Raw genomic sequence first — 18,579 nt, forward strand, 5'->3', positions numbered from 1 at the left:
TTTATTTACACTCCTTGTTTTTTTGGTGAATGAGTAGGGATACGATGTACCTCTACTCATTCACATGGGGGGCAGGATCTGTGGGCCCCCTTCTTAAATGGGGCTTCCAGATTCTGATAAGCCCCCCACCCACAGAGCCCCCCTGCCCAAAGACACTCCTCCCCACCCATGATAAGAGCATGTGGCCTGGTATGGTTTAGAAGGGGGGCGTATGCTCTCCCCCTCCTTTCATGACCTGCCGGGCTGCATGCTCATATAAGGGCCTGGTATGGATTGGGGGGGCCCATAGCATTTTTTCACTGAACCCGTTACAACCACTTTTACCTACAGGTAAGCCAAGATTAAGGCTTACCTGTACGTGCTTGAAATATCTCCTAAACCTCCACAGTTTAGGAGATATTTACAAAAATCATGGGTGCCCATATCTACGGCGCATTGCACCATAGACAACGGCTCAGGCGCACTTAAGCACCGGCGAGCATATTTCAGCACTTCTGAATCGCTTTTTAGGTGCATTGGAAGCGCTGCCTATTCATTTCAATGGGCAGAGCGTTTTGGGAGCGCTGTATACAGCATTTCGAAACCGTGCCAAAGATGCTGCTTGCAGGACTTTTCCTTAAATTTTCCACAAGGCACAGCCCCAGTGTGAAAAGACCCACTAAAATGAATAGGAGGCGGTTTTCTGGTGCTATTTAGAGGCTATTTCTAGCGCTAAAATGCCTGAAAACCATTTCAGTGTTAATAGGGTCTAAGGCCAAATCTGACAAGTTTTACCTTTAAAAAAATATATATATTTTACAAAAAAAAAATTCTCTACTATAGTGCAAATTTGGAGTATAGTATATGCTCCTTGTAAATGGTCCAGGGTGATTTCTTTGTGGCAACAGTATTACAGGCATTGTGCTATAATACAAATCATAGCATATTTTGTCATGTTTTACCATGTGAAACATGAACAAAAGATGTAAAATCAGTTAAAAGAAAAAAAAAACTTTAGATGCAATGTTCACCCATCAGAGGAAAAATAGAAAGAAAAAAAAAAGTTTACCAGACTTGGAGTTTTATTGTACCAGCTCTTCAGACTACAACCTATTAACAAATGTTCCCCAGTTTTTGAAATTGCTAATATGCAGATTTGCTGATTTCCTAAACTAGACAGATAAAGTAATTTGCTAACTCTGTTGTTAAATGATTTGGAGTGACATACTGTATCTTCACCCTTAGATCCCAACCTTAGATCACCTTAGATCCCAAAGTTTTAAATTCTTCCATTTGTGTTAGATGGCATTGGGATCTTTTGAGCAGTAATTGTTTTTGTTTTTTCCCCCCCAAAAAAATCTGAAATTACTTGCTATTATATTAGACTATATTGCTATATATAGTTTAGCAGAGGTTACTCTTGGGCGCGAAAAGATACCACCCCCCCACTAGCAAATGTGTTTTTGTATCATATTCATATATTTACATTCACCTTATCAGCAAGAATTTTTAGTGGCTAACAATAATTTATCATTTATTTTACCAATATTTCTATGACGTGCTAAAGGTTTGTCATACCCCCTGAACTTGAGATGCATCTGTGGCCAGTCTGGTGGTCAAAGCCCCGGGGCTATTATTTGGATCATCAAACCATCCAATTTCTTGACCAAGCATTGACTGGAAACCAACTCTTCTCAACCTCCGAGTCAGGAGCTCTCCAGATTTAGCAAAGGCATAACCCTGAAAAAAAAAACATGTCATTGTCTTTTTCTTTCATACGACTCTCATGTTACTGCATCCAAGCAAGGTTAAAAAGGCCAATTCAACTAAACAAGAAAGGGACATCTAGATCAGTGTTTCTCAACCTTTTTCCAGTTGGGGCGCCCTTAAAAGGTATTTTCAGTTTTGAGACACCCCTGTCCAAGGCTTAGTTCACGTTACTGTGTATTGCAGAACACATGCAAAATCTTTGGGTCCTTGGGACTGACATGTTAACTGTGGACAGCCAGCTGTGACTCCTTCACAGCCGGCTTCCCACTGTGCATGCACAAGCCACAATGCACCCTCTGAATGACCCCACAGCCTCCTGGTACCTGTGACGTGTTCCAAATAGTTGTGGACGGGGTGTGAACTTCCGCTCAGGTTGTCTAAGGGGGGGGGGGGGGAGCGGAACTTTCCCTTCTGGGTGAAGTTCTGCTATAACTTCCTGCAGCAACACAGCACAGGGCCTCTGCTGCACTGAAATCCCAAGCAGAGTTCTCAGCCTTGAAGTAGACTACAGAACACCTCCCCTTCTTTTCTGTAGTCAAGGAAAGGTGAACTGGGCAGGGCTGATAACATTCTAAGATAAGCTCAGTGAATATTCCATAGTTCTTTAGTAAATCAAAGGAAAAGTACAGGGTGTTGGAAGCAGAACTGTGAGGTCTGTGACCTAATAAATGACATGCCCGTGGGTGATTTATCTCCCAGAAACCACCAATATCAGAAATCTACTTCTAAAATTACAAAGGTAAAAGGTTTTTTTTTTTTTTTTTTAAATGGCATGAAGTATTTATTTCATGTAGTCATGTAGAATGCTTTCCTAAAGTCCCCATCTGACCTTTTTTAGTGTGTTTACTGAATCTCACCAGAAGTAACAACCTCTGTGGGACACCTCAGTTTAAGACTACTGTGACAGCACAGGATGATGTGCCAATGAAATAGAAATATAGAGAAAAGCAATCAATGTTTCAAAAGCAGGGCCATCTTTTCCATTGGGCACGCTGGGCAGTTGCCCGGGGCCCTGCTTTCCTGGGGGGCCCCACCGGCTGCCCAGCAACTCCAGTAAAAAATTGTGGAGAGTGACGGGTTAGAACTGCTAATGCCCAGTTTGCGGAAATCACAGAGAAGATCCGATCCTCCATGAGTGCGGGGGGTTGCTGATGTAAGGGGGGAGTGGATGCAAAAATGTAAGGGGGCACTGATATAAAGGTTCCCCCTCCTATATTAGTGACCCCCCTTACCTTAGTGTATTTACTCTACAGAAGGTGGTCTCTGGTCACCAGAGTGCCCCCCACATCAGAGTTGCCCTTTACATCAGAGTCTGCAGGATTCCCCCTTACAATGCAAGGGGGAACTCAGTCTGCGGACCCTGATGTAAGTGGGAAAAAGAAAGCAGTGGACTCTGATATAAGGTGGTCTCTGGTCACCAGAGCCCCCCTCCACATCAGAGTTCCCTCCTTAGATCATGATCTGCAGCGTTCCCCTTTACATAAGAGTTCCCTTTCACTGTAAGGGGGATCCCTGAAGACTCTGATGTAAGAGGAAACTCTGTGCTGGCTGGGTTAGAGTAACCTGACCTCCATGTCTATGAAGACATTTTATAGTTTAAATACTGACATTTGCATTGTTCGGCACTGAAAACTGTAATTTTAGGTACTTTTTTTTGCACTGGCAGTAAAAGATGTGGTTCTGCCAGTAAATTTTATGATTTTTGTCAGTAAATTCTCGTGCGTGATTGTGTAGACAGTGCCCCAGTGCACTGTATTGCCCGGGGGCCTATATTGCTCTTAAGATGACACTGTTCAAAAGCCAAACCATTTTGTCAGGTTGAAAATTTCCCTTGTATTATTTTACTGCTATTTTCTGTGTTTTCAAACTAGAAAGACTTCAATAGAATGTGGTTCCTTTTATGTGTGTCGGAAAAACTCAGCACAGGTTGTAGTGATAATGTTATTGCTGCTCTGCCAATTTTTACCATTAGCCCAACAAATTACAGCAATATTGATTATTGGACTTTTTAAAAAAAAATTGCCAGCCATTACCTTGGTCACAAAATGATAGATATCATTGATCCTGACAAAATCTCAAACTCCATTTGCAAACATGCAGCCAGATTTGTGTAGCGCCTGTGTACTTTATGGTACCGGTGCTAGTTAAATTTAAGGGATGATCAGAGTGTAGTTAAACTCTGATCCAGATTGTTAGGTGCAAAACATGGTCTCTGTCTCAGCTTGGCTGGGCTGTGGGCTTATTCTGTTGTACTGGGGTGTTCTTCCAGCCCAGGTGCTACAGGTGGCAGCAGTGGAGTCAAGGTTTGGGTGTTCTTTCCCAGCAGCCAATGAGGGGGGTTATGTTCTTGCTGTGCATGCTGGGGAGGGGTATTTATGAGGCAGACGCCATTGGTTATGGGTCTTCTTTGTCCAGTGTGGCACCCACCTTTAGGGTGACCACATCACGGTGCCCCCGGCGTTATGGCCTACCTGGCCGGGGCGTGCGTGCCACGCGGTGTTACTGGTTCCGGGACCATGCTGGCCCGGAGCATCTGAACAGCAACGGGGACCCAGTGAGTGACTGGGTACCCACCTTTGAGGATCCCAAGCTGTACTGCTGTTCGGTGGCGAGTCAGTCTGAGGAGCGCCATTGAGAGGCTGGCGGTCCAAAAGGGCCTGGACAAACCACCAGGGATCGAGGTAGCCAGACACTGAGGGATTGATCACCTATCAGTCGGTACCTGGGCGACAAGTTGAAGGAGATCCAGGCTTAACTTATTCAAGAAGGGATATCTACAAGAATTCAATCCAGAGAGGGCCTGTGGCAGAGGTGTCTTTCTGAGGCTCGCTGGGGAGGGTCTGTGGCAGAGACTTTTCCTCAAGTTCAAGTTCACCAAGGAGGGTCTGTGGCAGAGACTTTATCCTACAATTGTCCGAATGATACTCCGGCTGCCAGGTCAGTGAGAGAGACCTGTCCGGGTACACTAAACCCACTCTGGCTGGAGTGGCGCAGAGAAGTGTTACGCTTGGGAGCAGGACTGTTTCACTATCATCACGCCTGAATCTGCTATTCTCTCTTCTCCTTCAACTTTACTTTCCTCACCACAAGTTTACTGTGTTTACCCGGCTGGGTAATAAAGAGCACAGCAAAGAGCACCTGTCGTGGACATTCCTTTACTTCTACTATATGCAATACGCATCATTCACCCCTAGGAATTTGGAGGAGCCATGAGGTAACATGCCACCCAAAAATCCAGCAGCTCCACTGGGGTTAATACTACATTTGCAAGGAACCTCCACCATGCTTCACTGTTGCCTGCAGACACTCATTATTGTACTGCTCTCCAGCCCTTGGGTGAGCAAACTGCCTCCTGCTACAGCCAAAGATTTAACATTTTGACTCATCAGTCCAGAGCACCTGCTGCCATTTTACTGTAGCCCAATTCCTATGTTTTCATGCATAGTTGAGTCGCTTAGCTTTGTTTCCACATTGGATGTATGGCTTTTTGGCACCAATTCTTCCATGAAGACCACTTCTGGCCAGTCTTTCTCTTTTGGAAGTGCTTTCATTAGCCTTTCATTGGGGCATATCCTGTTTCCGGTGCGCTCACTTGTAATTAATGATTGTATGTTTCAGAGCAGGCATAGGCACTCTATATATTGGTCAATGCGTGATGTTCATCACTTGGCCTATCCTCCGAAGAGGTCTTGTTAATGACGAAATGCATCTGGGAATGGCCTACCAGTGACGACATAATGCACGCCCGATCGCTTACCAGCGGTAGTGTTTGAAGCCGCCAGCCTGCTGCTCTTCTGTTATACAAAACAAATGCCTTTTATGTTTTGTATGAAGGTAATTGTAGCCATCTTTTAAAATAAATAGTTTTTATATCATGATGGGCTTTGCTATGGGAGTTTTCCTTTTTTATCATTGTCTCCATTGTGTCTCCCTTATACGATCTGTGATCCATATGATGGTTACCCTCCTGGATAAACTTGCCGCTGCCTGTTTGACCATTATAATGTATGGTCCTGGACATCTGGTAAGAAGCTTGAAGCCCTGTGCACATGGACAAGAATCTCATCAGTAAAAAAATGTTGTTTTTCCCGACAAGATTCTTGGCAAGAATCTCTTGCCGCCCGAGTGTACAGACTCTCCTTTCAAAAGAACCGCGGTTCTCTTGAAAGGCAAGAACACGGTGACATCATCGCGTACGCTCGTCACATTCGTTGCCGTCGCTACCATCTTGCTGCATCCAACCTATGCCTAGGAAGCTACCGCGCATGCATAATTTTGAGCATGTACGGATTTCCACGGCGACCAGGTAAGTATACACACTCTCGGGTTTCTCGGCAGGAAAACTGCAGAGAATCTCACAACGAGAAAATAGAGAACATGTTCTCTATTTTTCTCGTCTAGATTCTGGGCAGTTTTCTTGTCGAGAAACCTGAAAGCCTCATACACACGCTCGGTATACTAGGCAAGATAGCTCTGCCAGCAGCTTTCTTGCTGGTTCTTGCCGAGTAAACCGAGCGTTTGTACGAGGCTTGAGTGTGAGGGCGCAGCTGGTGATGGATGCCTTTACTTTCACTCTGCACAGATCATTCCTTCATTGGATTTTTTTGTACTTATGGACTGGTTTTTGAATTTTTGTGTTGCATTATTAACATTGAGTTCTAATTTGTACATGTTTTTATGTACAACTGAATGTTACATATTGTTGCATATATATTTTTTTCCTTTATAGTAGATGTATATACCAGGGTCCCACTGGTTTACATTAGTTCTGTGTAGGTGGCACTGCCAGGCATTTTCCGATGTCAAAAGGACGTAAGCATGATGTGTTTTTCATCTGCTGCAATACATTTCCTTGGCCAACCACTGTGTCTATGGTCCCTAACATTGCCTGTTTCTTTGTGTTTCTTCAAAGGAGCTTGAAAAGCACATCTTGAAACTGTAGTTTGCTTTGAACTCTTTACCTGGGAGAGACCTTGCAGATGGAATATATCTATGTTGTGTCTCATTGCTGTGCTTAATCTTGCCATGTTGTATTGCCTGTGACATGAAATTGTCTTCCAAAATCTCACCTTAGTAGCAAAGTTTGGCTGTTCCTCTCCCAATTGTAAGCTTCTTAAGCCTTGTACACACGGTCTGATTGTTGGACGACTGAGCGTCTGATTTTTGTCAAAAGGGCATGTGCAGGATTTTGTCTAGCATACTAACGATACACAAATTGTCATTTGAAAAACACAAACGTAGTGACGTACTATGAGTGTATAAAAAGGAAGGACATTTCTCAAGCGCCACATTTTAGGTCCATTCTGCTAATTTCATGTTAGTAGAAGTTTGGTGAGCGTTGATTTGCAATTTTCAGATCGTACAAATCAAATGCCTTTTAAAATACGCTTGGCATAACTACATCAGTATCACCAGCAAAGCAGCTTCATTATTATCCCATTAAAGAAGATGATAATTTTGACATTTCATCAATTAACGCATCACAAATGTTAATTCTAGATTACGAACAATAGTTGACCCAACTCTTCCCAGTTGTTCCTTGATTCCGAGCATGCGTGTTTGTACTTTTGACTTTTGTGTGACGATGTTCTGTACTGACCATCCAAAAATCAGATGTTGAGTTCACATCAGATAAAAAATGTTATAGCCTGCACATACAGCTTTTGTCTGATGTAAAAGTGAAATCGTCTGTCGAATGCACCGTACTAACGATCCAAAAATCTACAACTCGTCTTCAGACTTTTCCCTTCTGATTTTGGTACCCTGTGTACGAGGCCTTACACAGCTGTTTCTGTATCAGTTAATGACTGTGCTTAACTGTGTTGATGGGGGAATCAAGCAATTTCTTCCTTTAAACCAGGGGTTGAAGGAAAGAAAATTGCATAATGTATGGACAGCCTAAGTGGGCTTCTTGGCAAAACCATTATGGGACCCTTTCTAAATCTCAATTGACATAATCCAGACAGCTCTTGGCACCCTGTGCCGCTGGGCCCCATAGCCATTGCAAGGTCTGTTATGACTATAGTCACACCCTGCAGCCTGGCTGTTTTGTCTGACAGGTTTGTGTGAATCACAAGACTTCACAGAATAACAAATATTTTAACTGGTAAAAGACTTTTCATATATTTAGCTGCTTGCTTAGAATTCAGCTTTAACATTAAACAACATTTCATAGATGCACTGAGCATTAAAGAATCACATTACAGACTTACCTGTAAGAACTGGGTAACAAGCGACACTGCTGCAATTATCACAAATAACAGGCACATCCCATTTATCTGTCGTGTCTGTTCAGCTTCATCTGGCAATGAAAAGGTCTAAAATGGAAGGGAAAAGCAGAAACCTCAGAAAGTACATCTATAGAGAATAAATTGGTCATATATGAAGAACATTTTTTATTTTATAAGCAACTAACAAGATGGTCCCAGAAAGCAAACACATCAATTCCAAGACAGTGATCACTCACAGTTGATGCACTGGCGAGATTGTGAAAAGGTTTAAAGAAGACATGGAGACGATGAAGTGAAAATTACAAAAACATTTTTTTATCAGACCCATTAATTAATGAATGGGTTGGAAAATCTGGTGAGATCTTTGAGATTGAACCTACTGGCTATATTTGAAAAGAGACTAATGGGGACAAGGGGAGAAAGTGGGACTTTAAATGAAACAAAACACTCAGGCCTCGTACACACGACCGAGTTTCTCGGCAAAAACCAGCAAGAAACTTGCTGGGATTTTTTTTTTTTGACGAGGAAACCGGTCGTGTGTACATTTCCGTCGAGAAACTCGAAACTCGAAAAGAGAGCAAGTTCTCTATTTCCTCGACGGGAATGGAGAAACTTGCCTTGTCGAGTTCCTCGACAGTCTAACAAGGAACTCGACGAGGAAAACGATGTGTTTCGCCCGTCGAGTTCCTCGGTCGTGTGTACGAGGCTTAAGGGCAGAATGAATCAATCAATATAATAAAATATGATATTTATTCATAACACATTTGGGTATAGTGCATTATAGGTAAACATAGTAGATCAATGAATGTATGATATAAACATGATTGGTAAATCATATGATATTCTAATAGTAGCATAATAGACAATGTAACACATGATAAACGATGGAACCAGAAGTATATCCAAAATCGTATAAAAACATAGTATATAATAAGTTGCAATTCATGATTCGAACAACATCAAGCCCATCAAGCCTAATTTAAAGTCCCACCAACTAAAAATATTTTAAATTTAGAAATTACAATTTCTACTGACTATACTTACCTGTTGATGGATTGAAGAAACAGCTGCATATATTTAAGCACTGAACTTTTTGAATTTATATATAGAAAGACAAAATGCATGAGGCACCAAAAGAAATTACTTGGAACACTGAAAACATTGTTGCTGGGGCCCCCCAGGCATGGAGGCGCCTATGCAATAATTTCATTTGAAATTGGCACCAACGCATCGCAAGAGCTACACTGCCAGGTTCCTGGGGGCGCCTGTTTTCCAAGGACAGACCCCTCACAATAGGGACTATCCCCTGGAAATGGGTCTAATGGTAATCCTATATTAAACCATCTAACAAAGTCATATATTCGTTGGGGGTCTATTGGTGAGGGCACACCTCCCATGGCCATTTTGAATTCCCACTTTCATTGTTAGATTCTTTTAAATATTTTATATAAAAGGAGAAAAATAGGAGGACCTGGAGCAAATAAAGATTGAGAAGAACACTGAACAAAGATGGACAAGAACAGAACTGGCCAGGAAGAAATTCAGTAATGATGATAAGGAGATATAACTGTTGGAGTATCTAAAACCAGTTTCTAAAGCCAGTGGTTGCTTTAGCCCATAACCCTTCACTTACAACTAAAATATCAGTTTTTAGTGACCTGATCTGGGAATTATCCCCAGACCCATTGGGGGTGATTTATTACAATTGGTACACACAAAACTGGTTCAGCTGTGCATAGTAACCAATCAGCTTCTAGGGTTTATTGTCAACGCTTGAACAAGCTGAAGTTAGAAGCTTCTTAGCAGGGCCGTTTGAAGGAATTTGGGGGCCCCAAGCAAAATGGACATGGAGGCCCCAGCACGCACGCAAAGCCTACTCCCTCCCCCATATTCTTTTAACCCCCCCCCCTCCCTACCGTACTGCGCGGCAGGAGATTCAGTTTCCTGTTCCCGGCTGGACTGAAAGGAAGTAAGCACTCAGTGTGCACTTCCTGTCAGTCCGGCCCAGAACAGGAAACTGAATCTCCTGTACCGCGTGGTACCCCGCCGGACTGACAGGACAGGAGGAAGGAAGAGGAGCTCAGCCATGCTGCAGGGAAGGGGAAGAAGTGACGAGAGAGACAGCAGTGCTGCAGCCACCTGAGGCTCTCTATAGAGTGCTCAGGCGGCTGCAGCATTTATAGGAAGCGCGGCGAGGGCCCTGCTTGGGGCCCCATTCCGGCTCGGGCCCCCAAGCAATTGCTTGGTTTGCTTGCCTTGTTGCGACGGGCCTGCTTCTTGGTTACTATGCACAGCTGCACCAGATTCTATGTGCACCAGTTTTAGTAGATCCTCCCATTACGTTAATTTGGATTCAGATAGAAGACAAAACTGTATATGTGATTTACCTTCTGACTTCAATTCACTACAGCGGCTTACTGCTATATGTAGACACATTTAGTAATTTGCAGCTTCTAGGAAATGTTTTTATGTTCCTTTAGGAAAAATGTTGTTTACAGGAAAGTTTTGTGAAAGTAGATGTTGCATCAAAGTCCAAAAAATGAAATAATGAAATAAATGAAATAATCTGTATGTGATCAGTGGATTGATTCTGGTCAGTGCCACTGCTGCCCTCTAGTGTTCTTTATTTTGATAAATTCATTCATACATACAGTTGTTATGTGTTTTTTATTTTTGTTTTGCTTTTTTTTTAAAGTTATACCATAGAAATTGAATTTTACATTTTATTTTAATATTATTAGAACTGAACTTGTTATTTCAAGCTGTAGCAGCTTGTATTTGATAAAACTGCTAAAATAATTAAAGTGCTACAACGTGGCAGCTGGAAATGTTCTCTGCACCATTTACTAGTGACTTGCAAAGGCTGCAATCATGTTTTTAATATAACAGTGGGGTTGATTTTCTAAAGGTAAATGGACTGTTCACTTCGCAAAGTGCAGTTGCCCCAGAGTTTGGTAAATGACGTAAAGCTTCACTTTACAAAGAATACCCAATCAGGTGTAAAGAAATAAAAAAAAAAACAGCATTTTTTCATACACATGATTGGATGATGGAAGTCAGCAGAGCTTCTACTCATTTACTAAGCTCTGGAGCAATTGCTCTAGTAGTCTAGTGCAACTGCACTTTGAAAAGTCTATTTGCCTTTAGTAAATCAACCCCACCAAGACTGGTTGGGTGGTGGCAATGAGTGTAGATCTTCCAAATGAAGCCCCATACACAGGGGCCAAATATCGGGCAAAATCAGCCATTACAGTACAAACCGGCTGGCTTTGGGCTCATGTGTACAGCTTCTTGCCCAACAGAAGCCGATCTGAGGACCGGCTTCTTTCAAACAAGCATGCTGGAAAACCAGAAGCTGATCGTAATCCGATTAACACTTGGAGCCAATGGCTGCAAGCACTGACCAGTGTGTTCTGAGGGGGGGGGGGTCCCCCCATCAGAGCACAATAGCACATTGGGGAGTTTGCTGTACTAACATTGCTGGGTTGAATAAAATAAATACTTCAGTTTAGTTAAAAGTGCTAGCAAGGCATCAGTGTCAGACAAGAAGCATGTTTGCTAAAACGCTTGCACTGTTTAGACTCGGAGAGGGTTTTTGGCTTCTTAACAAAAATGGAGCTTGACATTAAGAAAGCCATCATTGAAATAAGTATGTAAGTTGTCACTGATGTATTCTCATTTTAAAAATATTGGCTGTCATAATGATCTAATGGCTTCCACACTGTCACAATTACCGGGAGTGAGTATGCAGTTTCAGGCCCCGTACACACGACCAGTTTCCTCGGCAGAATTCAGCTTCCGACCGAGTTTCTGGCTGAATTCTGCCGAGAAACCCGGCCGTGTGTACAATTTCGCCGAGGAAGCCGACGAGGAGCTTGACGAGGAAATAGAGAACATGTTCTCTATTTCCTCGTTGTTCTATGGGAGCTCTCGGCCCGCCGAGCTCCTCGGCGGCTTCAGGGCTGAACTGGCCGAGGAACTCGATGTGTTTGGCACGTCGAGTTCCTCGGCCGTGTGTACGGGGCCTCAGAGTTCTGAGAAGGTTAGTTACTCATAAATCAATGAAGTCAAAAGGATCAGCATGACAACCGAGCAACTAAAAAATGTCATACCTCCAGTCCCAGCCCCTCAGGACAGGTGTCCCCTTAAAGCAAAGCTAGAAAATGGCAAGATAGTTTGTTGGAATTATATGACAATTCCAAATTCCTTCTTATGCCTAGTACACACGATCGGGTTTCCCGGCTGACTTTTTACCGCCGGGAAACCCAAGAGGAAAGCCGAGAACTGGCTCGGCAGCTTTTTCCCCCTACACACAGCCGGTTTTCCTGGCAGGAAACCTGCCATGAGAGCTTTGGCCGTGAAAATCCCAGCCGTGTGTATGCTCCCCTGCCGGCTTTCCCTATAGGAAAACTGCCGGGTTAAAAACCGCCAGGAATACCGGCAGGAAAAAAGAGAGCTGGTTCTCATTTTTCCTGCCAGGATTCCCGGTGGTTTTCCTGTTGGGACAACTGCCATGGAGCATACACACGGACAGTTTTCCCGGCCAAAAGCTGGCATGGCAGTTTTCTCGACAGGAAAACTGGTCGTGTGTACGAGGCTTTAGGACTTTTGTAAAGGCAGACTGCAGCTGCCTTTACTCCCTCAGTGCAGTTCAGGCTTTACATTTTGCTAAGCCCTAGGATGTCATAACCAAGATGGACTGAACCAGGACACAAAGTTCAGCTACTATTATGTAACAAAAGATTTCCATAAGATGCTCTGTTTAAATGTTGCTTTCAGTACGAGGCAGGGGAGAAGATGAGCAGAAAATAATCTATTAAAGTGGGAGTAAACTCCCATCTCTGACTTTTACCTATAGGTAAGCCTATAATGAGGCTTACCTATAGATAGTGTAAATATCTCCTAAACATGTACCACTTAGGAGATATTTACTGTACATGCAGCCTCCTCTCAAAAGCCACGGGTGCTGGCAATGCGTATAGCAAAAATGAAGAAATATTTTTGGACAGCCGCACTCCAAAAAAAATCTTTGTTGCCTTTATTGGTAAAACAGGATAAAAAACTACAAGCCACAGCAGAACTAAAACACCCATCTGACGCGTTTCAAACTAATACTTAGTGCTTAATCATGACAGAAGAAAGACCTGGTGAAGAGGGGAGTGGTAGTTTGGTCCTGGAAGGCTTTGTTTTCAGGTAAAACACCCAGCACTACCACTTAAAGGTTTTATCTCCTTAGTTAATTTTGTTAAAGTTAAATGTTAACCGTTTTTAAGCTAATGACCCTCTTTTCATTCTGCTAAAAAAAATTAAACTACGGTAGCAGCACACTAGTTTGTACAGTGTATAAAAGCTTTTGTTCTGTAACATAAGCCAACGCGTTTCAGGGACTTAACCTCCCCCCCTCCTTTTTCATCAAGGCTCTTTTCCTTCTGAGAAAAGTTTTTCCTTAACAAGTCTCAATATACACTAAAGAGTGTCATTGGATGACATTAGAACACAATGAGATTGATTTGCTAAAATCGGGTGCAGCTCTGAATAGAAACCAGTCAGCTTCCAGGTTTTTTTTTTCAAAGCTTCATTGAACAAGCTAAAGTTAGAAGCTGATTGGCTACCCTGCACCGCTGCACCGAATTTTGCAATCTACAGTTTTAGTAACTCAACCCTAATGCTTTCCCAGACTGGTACGAGTGCCTTGTAGGGTGACTCATGTTCTTCTACTAGTAGAGAAGAATGGTATTGGTTCAAGGAACCTGTACCAGAACAGCTTGGGTACGTGTATACAAAATGCATACATTCATCAATGAACATTACTTACCCCAAGTATCTGACTGAAGAGAAGAGCATACAAGGGAGTAAGTGTGCCATTAATGGCAGCACCTACAGAGCCCAACACAAGGTAGGGCCATTCCGGGGCATTGTACTTCAATATCCTCAAAACAGATTTATTTTCTTTCTTGTTCTTATGTTTACCCTGGTGAAAAACAAGTTTAGAAATGATCAATAAACTCTGCCTTTGTGACTATGCTAGAACATTAAAGCCCAAAAATAAAAGTGTAATTTATTGCAACTTACCAATTATTATTTTTTTGTTTTTTTTCCATTATTTTACCTGGCGATCCAGCCAATAAAATGTAGGGGACGTGAATTGTATGACAAATAGTGCCATGCTGCCCCCAGGTCTCACCTTCTTTTTCTTGGATAGAGGCCTAAGGCCTCGTACACACGATCGAGGATCTCGATGGGAGAAACACATCGTTTTGCTCGTTTAGTCCCTTGTTAGGCTGTCGAGGAACTCGACTTGCCAATTTTCTCCATTCCCGTAGAGGAAAAAGAGAACATGCTCTCTTTTTGGCTCGTCGAGTTCCTCGACAGTTTCCTCGTCGAAAAATTTACACACGACCGGTTTCCTCGGCAAAAAAAAAAAAACAGCAAGTTTCTTGCTGGTTTTTGCCGAGAAACTCGGTCGTGTGTACGAGGCCTAACATACCTATCTTTGGATCCACCACTTTGGATAAGTTTCTCCTGGCCATAGGCCCATTATTAAAACAAAAGAATGTTCACTCTTAGATGTTTCAACACTTCACTGCAACTCTTCTCACATATGTATCTCCAACACAGCATCACATATTCACAGAATGAGTGTCTTTAGCACAGAACATATCACATCACATTCACATCATTGCAGAACACTATTCATCGGGTTAGCCATCTTCCCAAGTTTCTTTAATGAGCCCCTCACTGAACCCCCAATAAGCTGAACTACAGCTAACATTTTATAAGCAGTTACAGCAACCGTTTCCTTTTTGGGATAAAGGTTTTACATAAATGAATAAAGTCTGACTATAGTACACACCCATGTTAGTGCTAAATGGTTTGTCTCAACCCTATAACTGCTACTTTGTGTTGACAGCATGGTCTGTTAAAGTCTGCAAAAAAAATAAAAAATGCAGCCAGCACATCTAAGAATTGGTGAGATGCAATTTAATACATTTTTTGGGGGGGATTTAATATCGCTTTAAAGACCATCTCCAAGCAACCAATGAAACAATGATATCAAAATTAAACATTATCCAGCAAATATTGCGAAATGTCAATGTGACTCCATTCCTTTATTGGTGTTGGGAGTCAAAATCTGTATCAGCTTTGGATCATTCAGTCTTTTTTAAAACAGTCAATCCAAATGACCTCTAATCTATTTAAACCTAGCACAAATTTTCCATATAGTGGAGTTGGTCTAACAGAAGGCGGCCGTCAAAGGGGTATGACTGAAAAAGATCTGCTGATCGGCTCCCAGTCAGTGCTCTCAGCACTGTTGTCTCAGCACTGACACTGTTGTTAAGTGCACCAGCACACTTTACGGGCCTCAACAATAGCCAGCAGAAGAACATCTCAAAGGACTGTCCCTCTTGTATTAATTACTCTGCAAGTCCCCTTTGTTCTCCATCCTCCTTTTCCTGTGGACAGCTGGTCTAGCGCTATAATTACCACCATAAATGCTCTTTTGGTGGCCTTGCCACTGTTTATATTGATCTGGATGAAAAATGTCATCGTATGCCTAGTCCCTATGGTTAATTACTTTATATGATAAATTGTGTTATTACCATTGTTCATTTATTTTATACTTGCCTATTTACCAAACATATTGGGTGACAACATATTAAGTTTGTCTTTACTACCTGGTTTGGTGCCTGCGTTCTTTGATATGGTGCCACTACTTGGTACTAAGTATTACCTTCATTAATTTCCTTTAATATTGCATGTCGGTACATTAAACCTGGTGTGTTAAAGGGGATGAGTTTTTTTGGGAAAGGTTGAGGCAAAGAACATAGAACCTATCCTAATCAGTGGCTTCTATGGGGGTAACACTACAGACCTTTGTTTAGTGATGACAGCTGAGATTGCCTAAAAGGAGATCTATTGTATACTCTGGAAGGTGTAAGTCAGGGGTGTCCAAACTTTTTTCAAAGAGGGCCAGATTTGATTTAGTGAACATGCGTGAGGGCCGACTATTTTGCCTGACATTCTTTGAACCATTGAAATTTGGTCTAAGTGTGTTCGTCTGAGCACTAATACACCGCACAACAAGAATTATCTAGCCTTGCTGGCTGTGTGTGGTGAAGAGATGAGCTTGGGCGTGTTATTTGGATATACTATATATAATTCTTTTGTGGCCCCAACGAATCCCAGAGCGCTGCTTAGGACTAAGGATGAGCTTGGGCGTGTTATTTGGATATACCGTATTTATCGGCGTATAACACGCACGGGCTTACCATTGCCATGAATGCAGCCTCACCATTGCCATAAATGCAGCCTTACCTTAATGTGCCGACAGATTACAAACAGGAGAATCTCTTGTTTACCCTGTGGCCTCTTTAATACAAAGTCCCGCCTCCTATGATAGACAGAACAGTCGTCAAATGGTATCCCAGGAGACGAGACTTCCAATAGAGACGCTGCTGAGTAAACAGGGGATTCTCTTTATGTAATCCGATGGCACTCGTCCTGCCCACTCCCTGTCCCCTCCAAGGCAGCGCCAATAAATACAGTATATATCTTTTGTGGCCCTGGGGGCCACAAACAATATATATATCAAAATCCCCAGGGGGGGCCATATTAAATCAACAGGGGGGTCGCATTTGGCCCCGGGCCGGACTTTGGACATGCCTGGTGTAAGTGAACTGCTCAGGGTCCCAAAGAACTTATCAGTTCAACTAGCGATCATTTGATCACATCAGGGACAAGAAAAAAAAATACCGCAGTACTATTAGGAATGACTCATACTATGTACATACCTTTTTCTGAATTTTTTTATTGTCTTGTAGCTCCATCTCCTCAATTTCATTGGACAGTAAACTAGAAGGTCCGCTCACAGTACCAGACAATGAATCAGGAAACAGATTGGAAAGCTGTGATTTCGTACGAAGTCGTAGGGTGTTCCTATAGAATAATTTAATATTGTTGGGATAAGTGAAATTTTTGACAATACTTGTTGCAAATATTATTTTCATTAAATCACATGGTCAGATATCTAGTCATACAGCTTTATTCATGGATGTTTGGAGAGTTGTAGATAATGATACTGGCTACAACCGATTCTAAAGTTCCAGTATGAGAAATATCTACCAACTTTCTAAATTTGACTGCTCCGCTACAGCAGCACAATTACACAACAGACTACAAGCTGAGAATATAAGAAGAATACAGTACATTCAATATTAAAGGCGCTGACACCAATGTTTATGCAGTTCTTTGGGAACTCCTGAAAATTTAAATGTACTTCAATCTATGGCTTACATATGAATATAGATTCTATATCATGAGCTACAGGACATTATAAATCATGATGGTCATTTGGGGAAATACGTTTTGATTAACTTCTTCAAAGATGTCAGATCCTGTAACTTGGCCCTCTGTACCGCTGATGTGGTGTCCAGGGACATGTTCTGGGATCACAGCATTGGCCTTATTGTACTTACTTCACATGCACATTTAAGCCTAGTACACACGGGTTGAATGTCGGACGGCTTGTGACCTAAAAAGAGCCTCCAACCAGCTCACATTCAGCGCTCTTAGCCAATGGCTGAGAGCAATGCCTGGAGTGTTCTGGTGGGGGAGCAGTCCCCCTGTTTGAACAAAATAGCGCAACAGGAGATATGGATGTACTAACATTGAATTGTTAGTACACAAGCTGTCAGTTTTTTTCGTTCAGCCTGCTGGGTTGAATGCAAACAAAATTGTGGTGTATACTAGGCTTAACTCAAAAAGGCATTGACTGCAGGGATCAGGGCTGCAAGTGGGTGGGCCCCACACAGGGCCGATCCGCCCTAAAGGGCTCACTATGCAAGCCGCTTAGGGCCCCGCAAAGCTGCGGAGGGCCCTCAAAATTACTAGAGGCCCCTGCCTGGTGAGAAGTCATTTTCGGCCCCTCATCCCGCTTTTTGACTCGCTGGCCGCATGGGAGAAGAGGTAAGAAAAAGTCAGCACCCCCGCTTCTCACTTTAATGTAAGATGTAATTTCCGACAGCAGAATAACCCCCCCCCCCCCCGCTTCTCAACTCTAATGTGACATGTCATTCTGCTCAGGGCCCCAGGGAGGTCAGGATCGGCACTGGCCCCATATATTTAAAGGGGGGGTTTGGTTGAAAAACAAAAAAAAAGTAGGCATAATGGGCAGTACTTGCATATTTAGAGGCATGGTCTGGATCGGACCAGCCCATATAGTGGTTGCAATTTGGGCGCTACCACCAGGAAGGAGTGCAAGTGAAGTTCAGATCGTGGGCTGGGTTAGAAGCAGTGGCGGCTGCTCCATTGGGGCGCAGGGGTGCCTCCCCCCTAATCCATGTGCCTGCCCCCAATCTACATGCAGGGCGCTGGATACATGCATTTAAATGTTTTTTTTTTCTTGAAGCACATGAATTAAAAATCGCTTTTGTCTTTCACGGACAATCAGAAAACCGGTCCTGAGACCTGATTGGTCGAGAGGAGAAGCGACCATATTGGCCACCAAGGAGGAGACACAGGGGGAAGCCGCAGAGCAGGAGACGCTGAGGAGGAGAAGCCGAAGAGGAGATGCTGAGCAGGCGATACCGAGGAGGAGATG

The 18,579-nt window shown here is 42.9% G+C and overlaps 1 protein-coding gene across 1 annotated transcript in view; it reads right to left on the reverse strand.

Annotated features, from left to right (window-relative positions):
- LOC120944054 (bile salt export pump-like) overlaps window positions 1-18,579 on the reverse strand; it is a 122,348-nt gene that overhangs the window by 31,938 nt on the left and 71,831 nt on the right. The window contains exons 18-21 of the mRNA XM_040357823.1: window positions 16,772-16,916; window positions 13,795-13,950; window positions 7,962-8,066; window positions 1,558-1,719 (exon numbers count right to left, since the gene is read on the reverse strand). Coding sequence (XP_040213757.1) covers window positions 1,558-1,719; window positions 7,962-8,066; window positions 13,795-13,950; window positions 16,772-16,916 — 568 coding nt within the window. The remainder of the gene's footprint in view (window positions 1-1,557; window positions 1,720-7,961; window positions 8,067-13,794; window positions 13,951-16,771; window positions 16,917-18,579) is intronic.

The sequence above is a fragment of the Rana temporaria genome, chromosome 6 (assembly GCF_905171775.1).
Source record: "Rana temporaria chromosome 6, aRanTem1.1, whole genome shotgun sequence".
In the NCBI taxonomy this organism is placed as follows: Eukaryota; Metazoa; Chordata; class Amphibia; order Anura; family Ranidae; genus Rana; species Rana temporaria.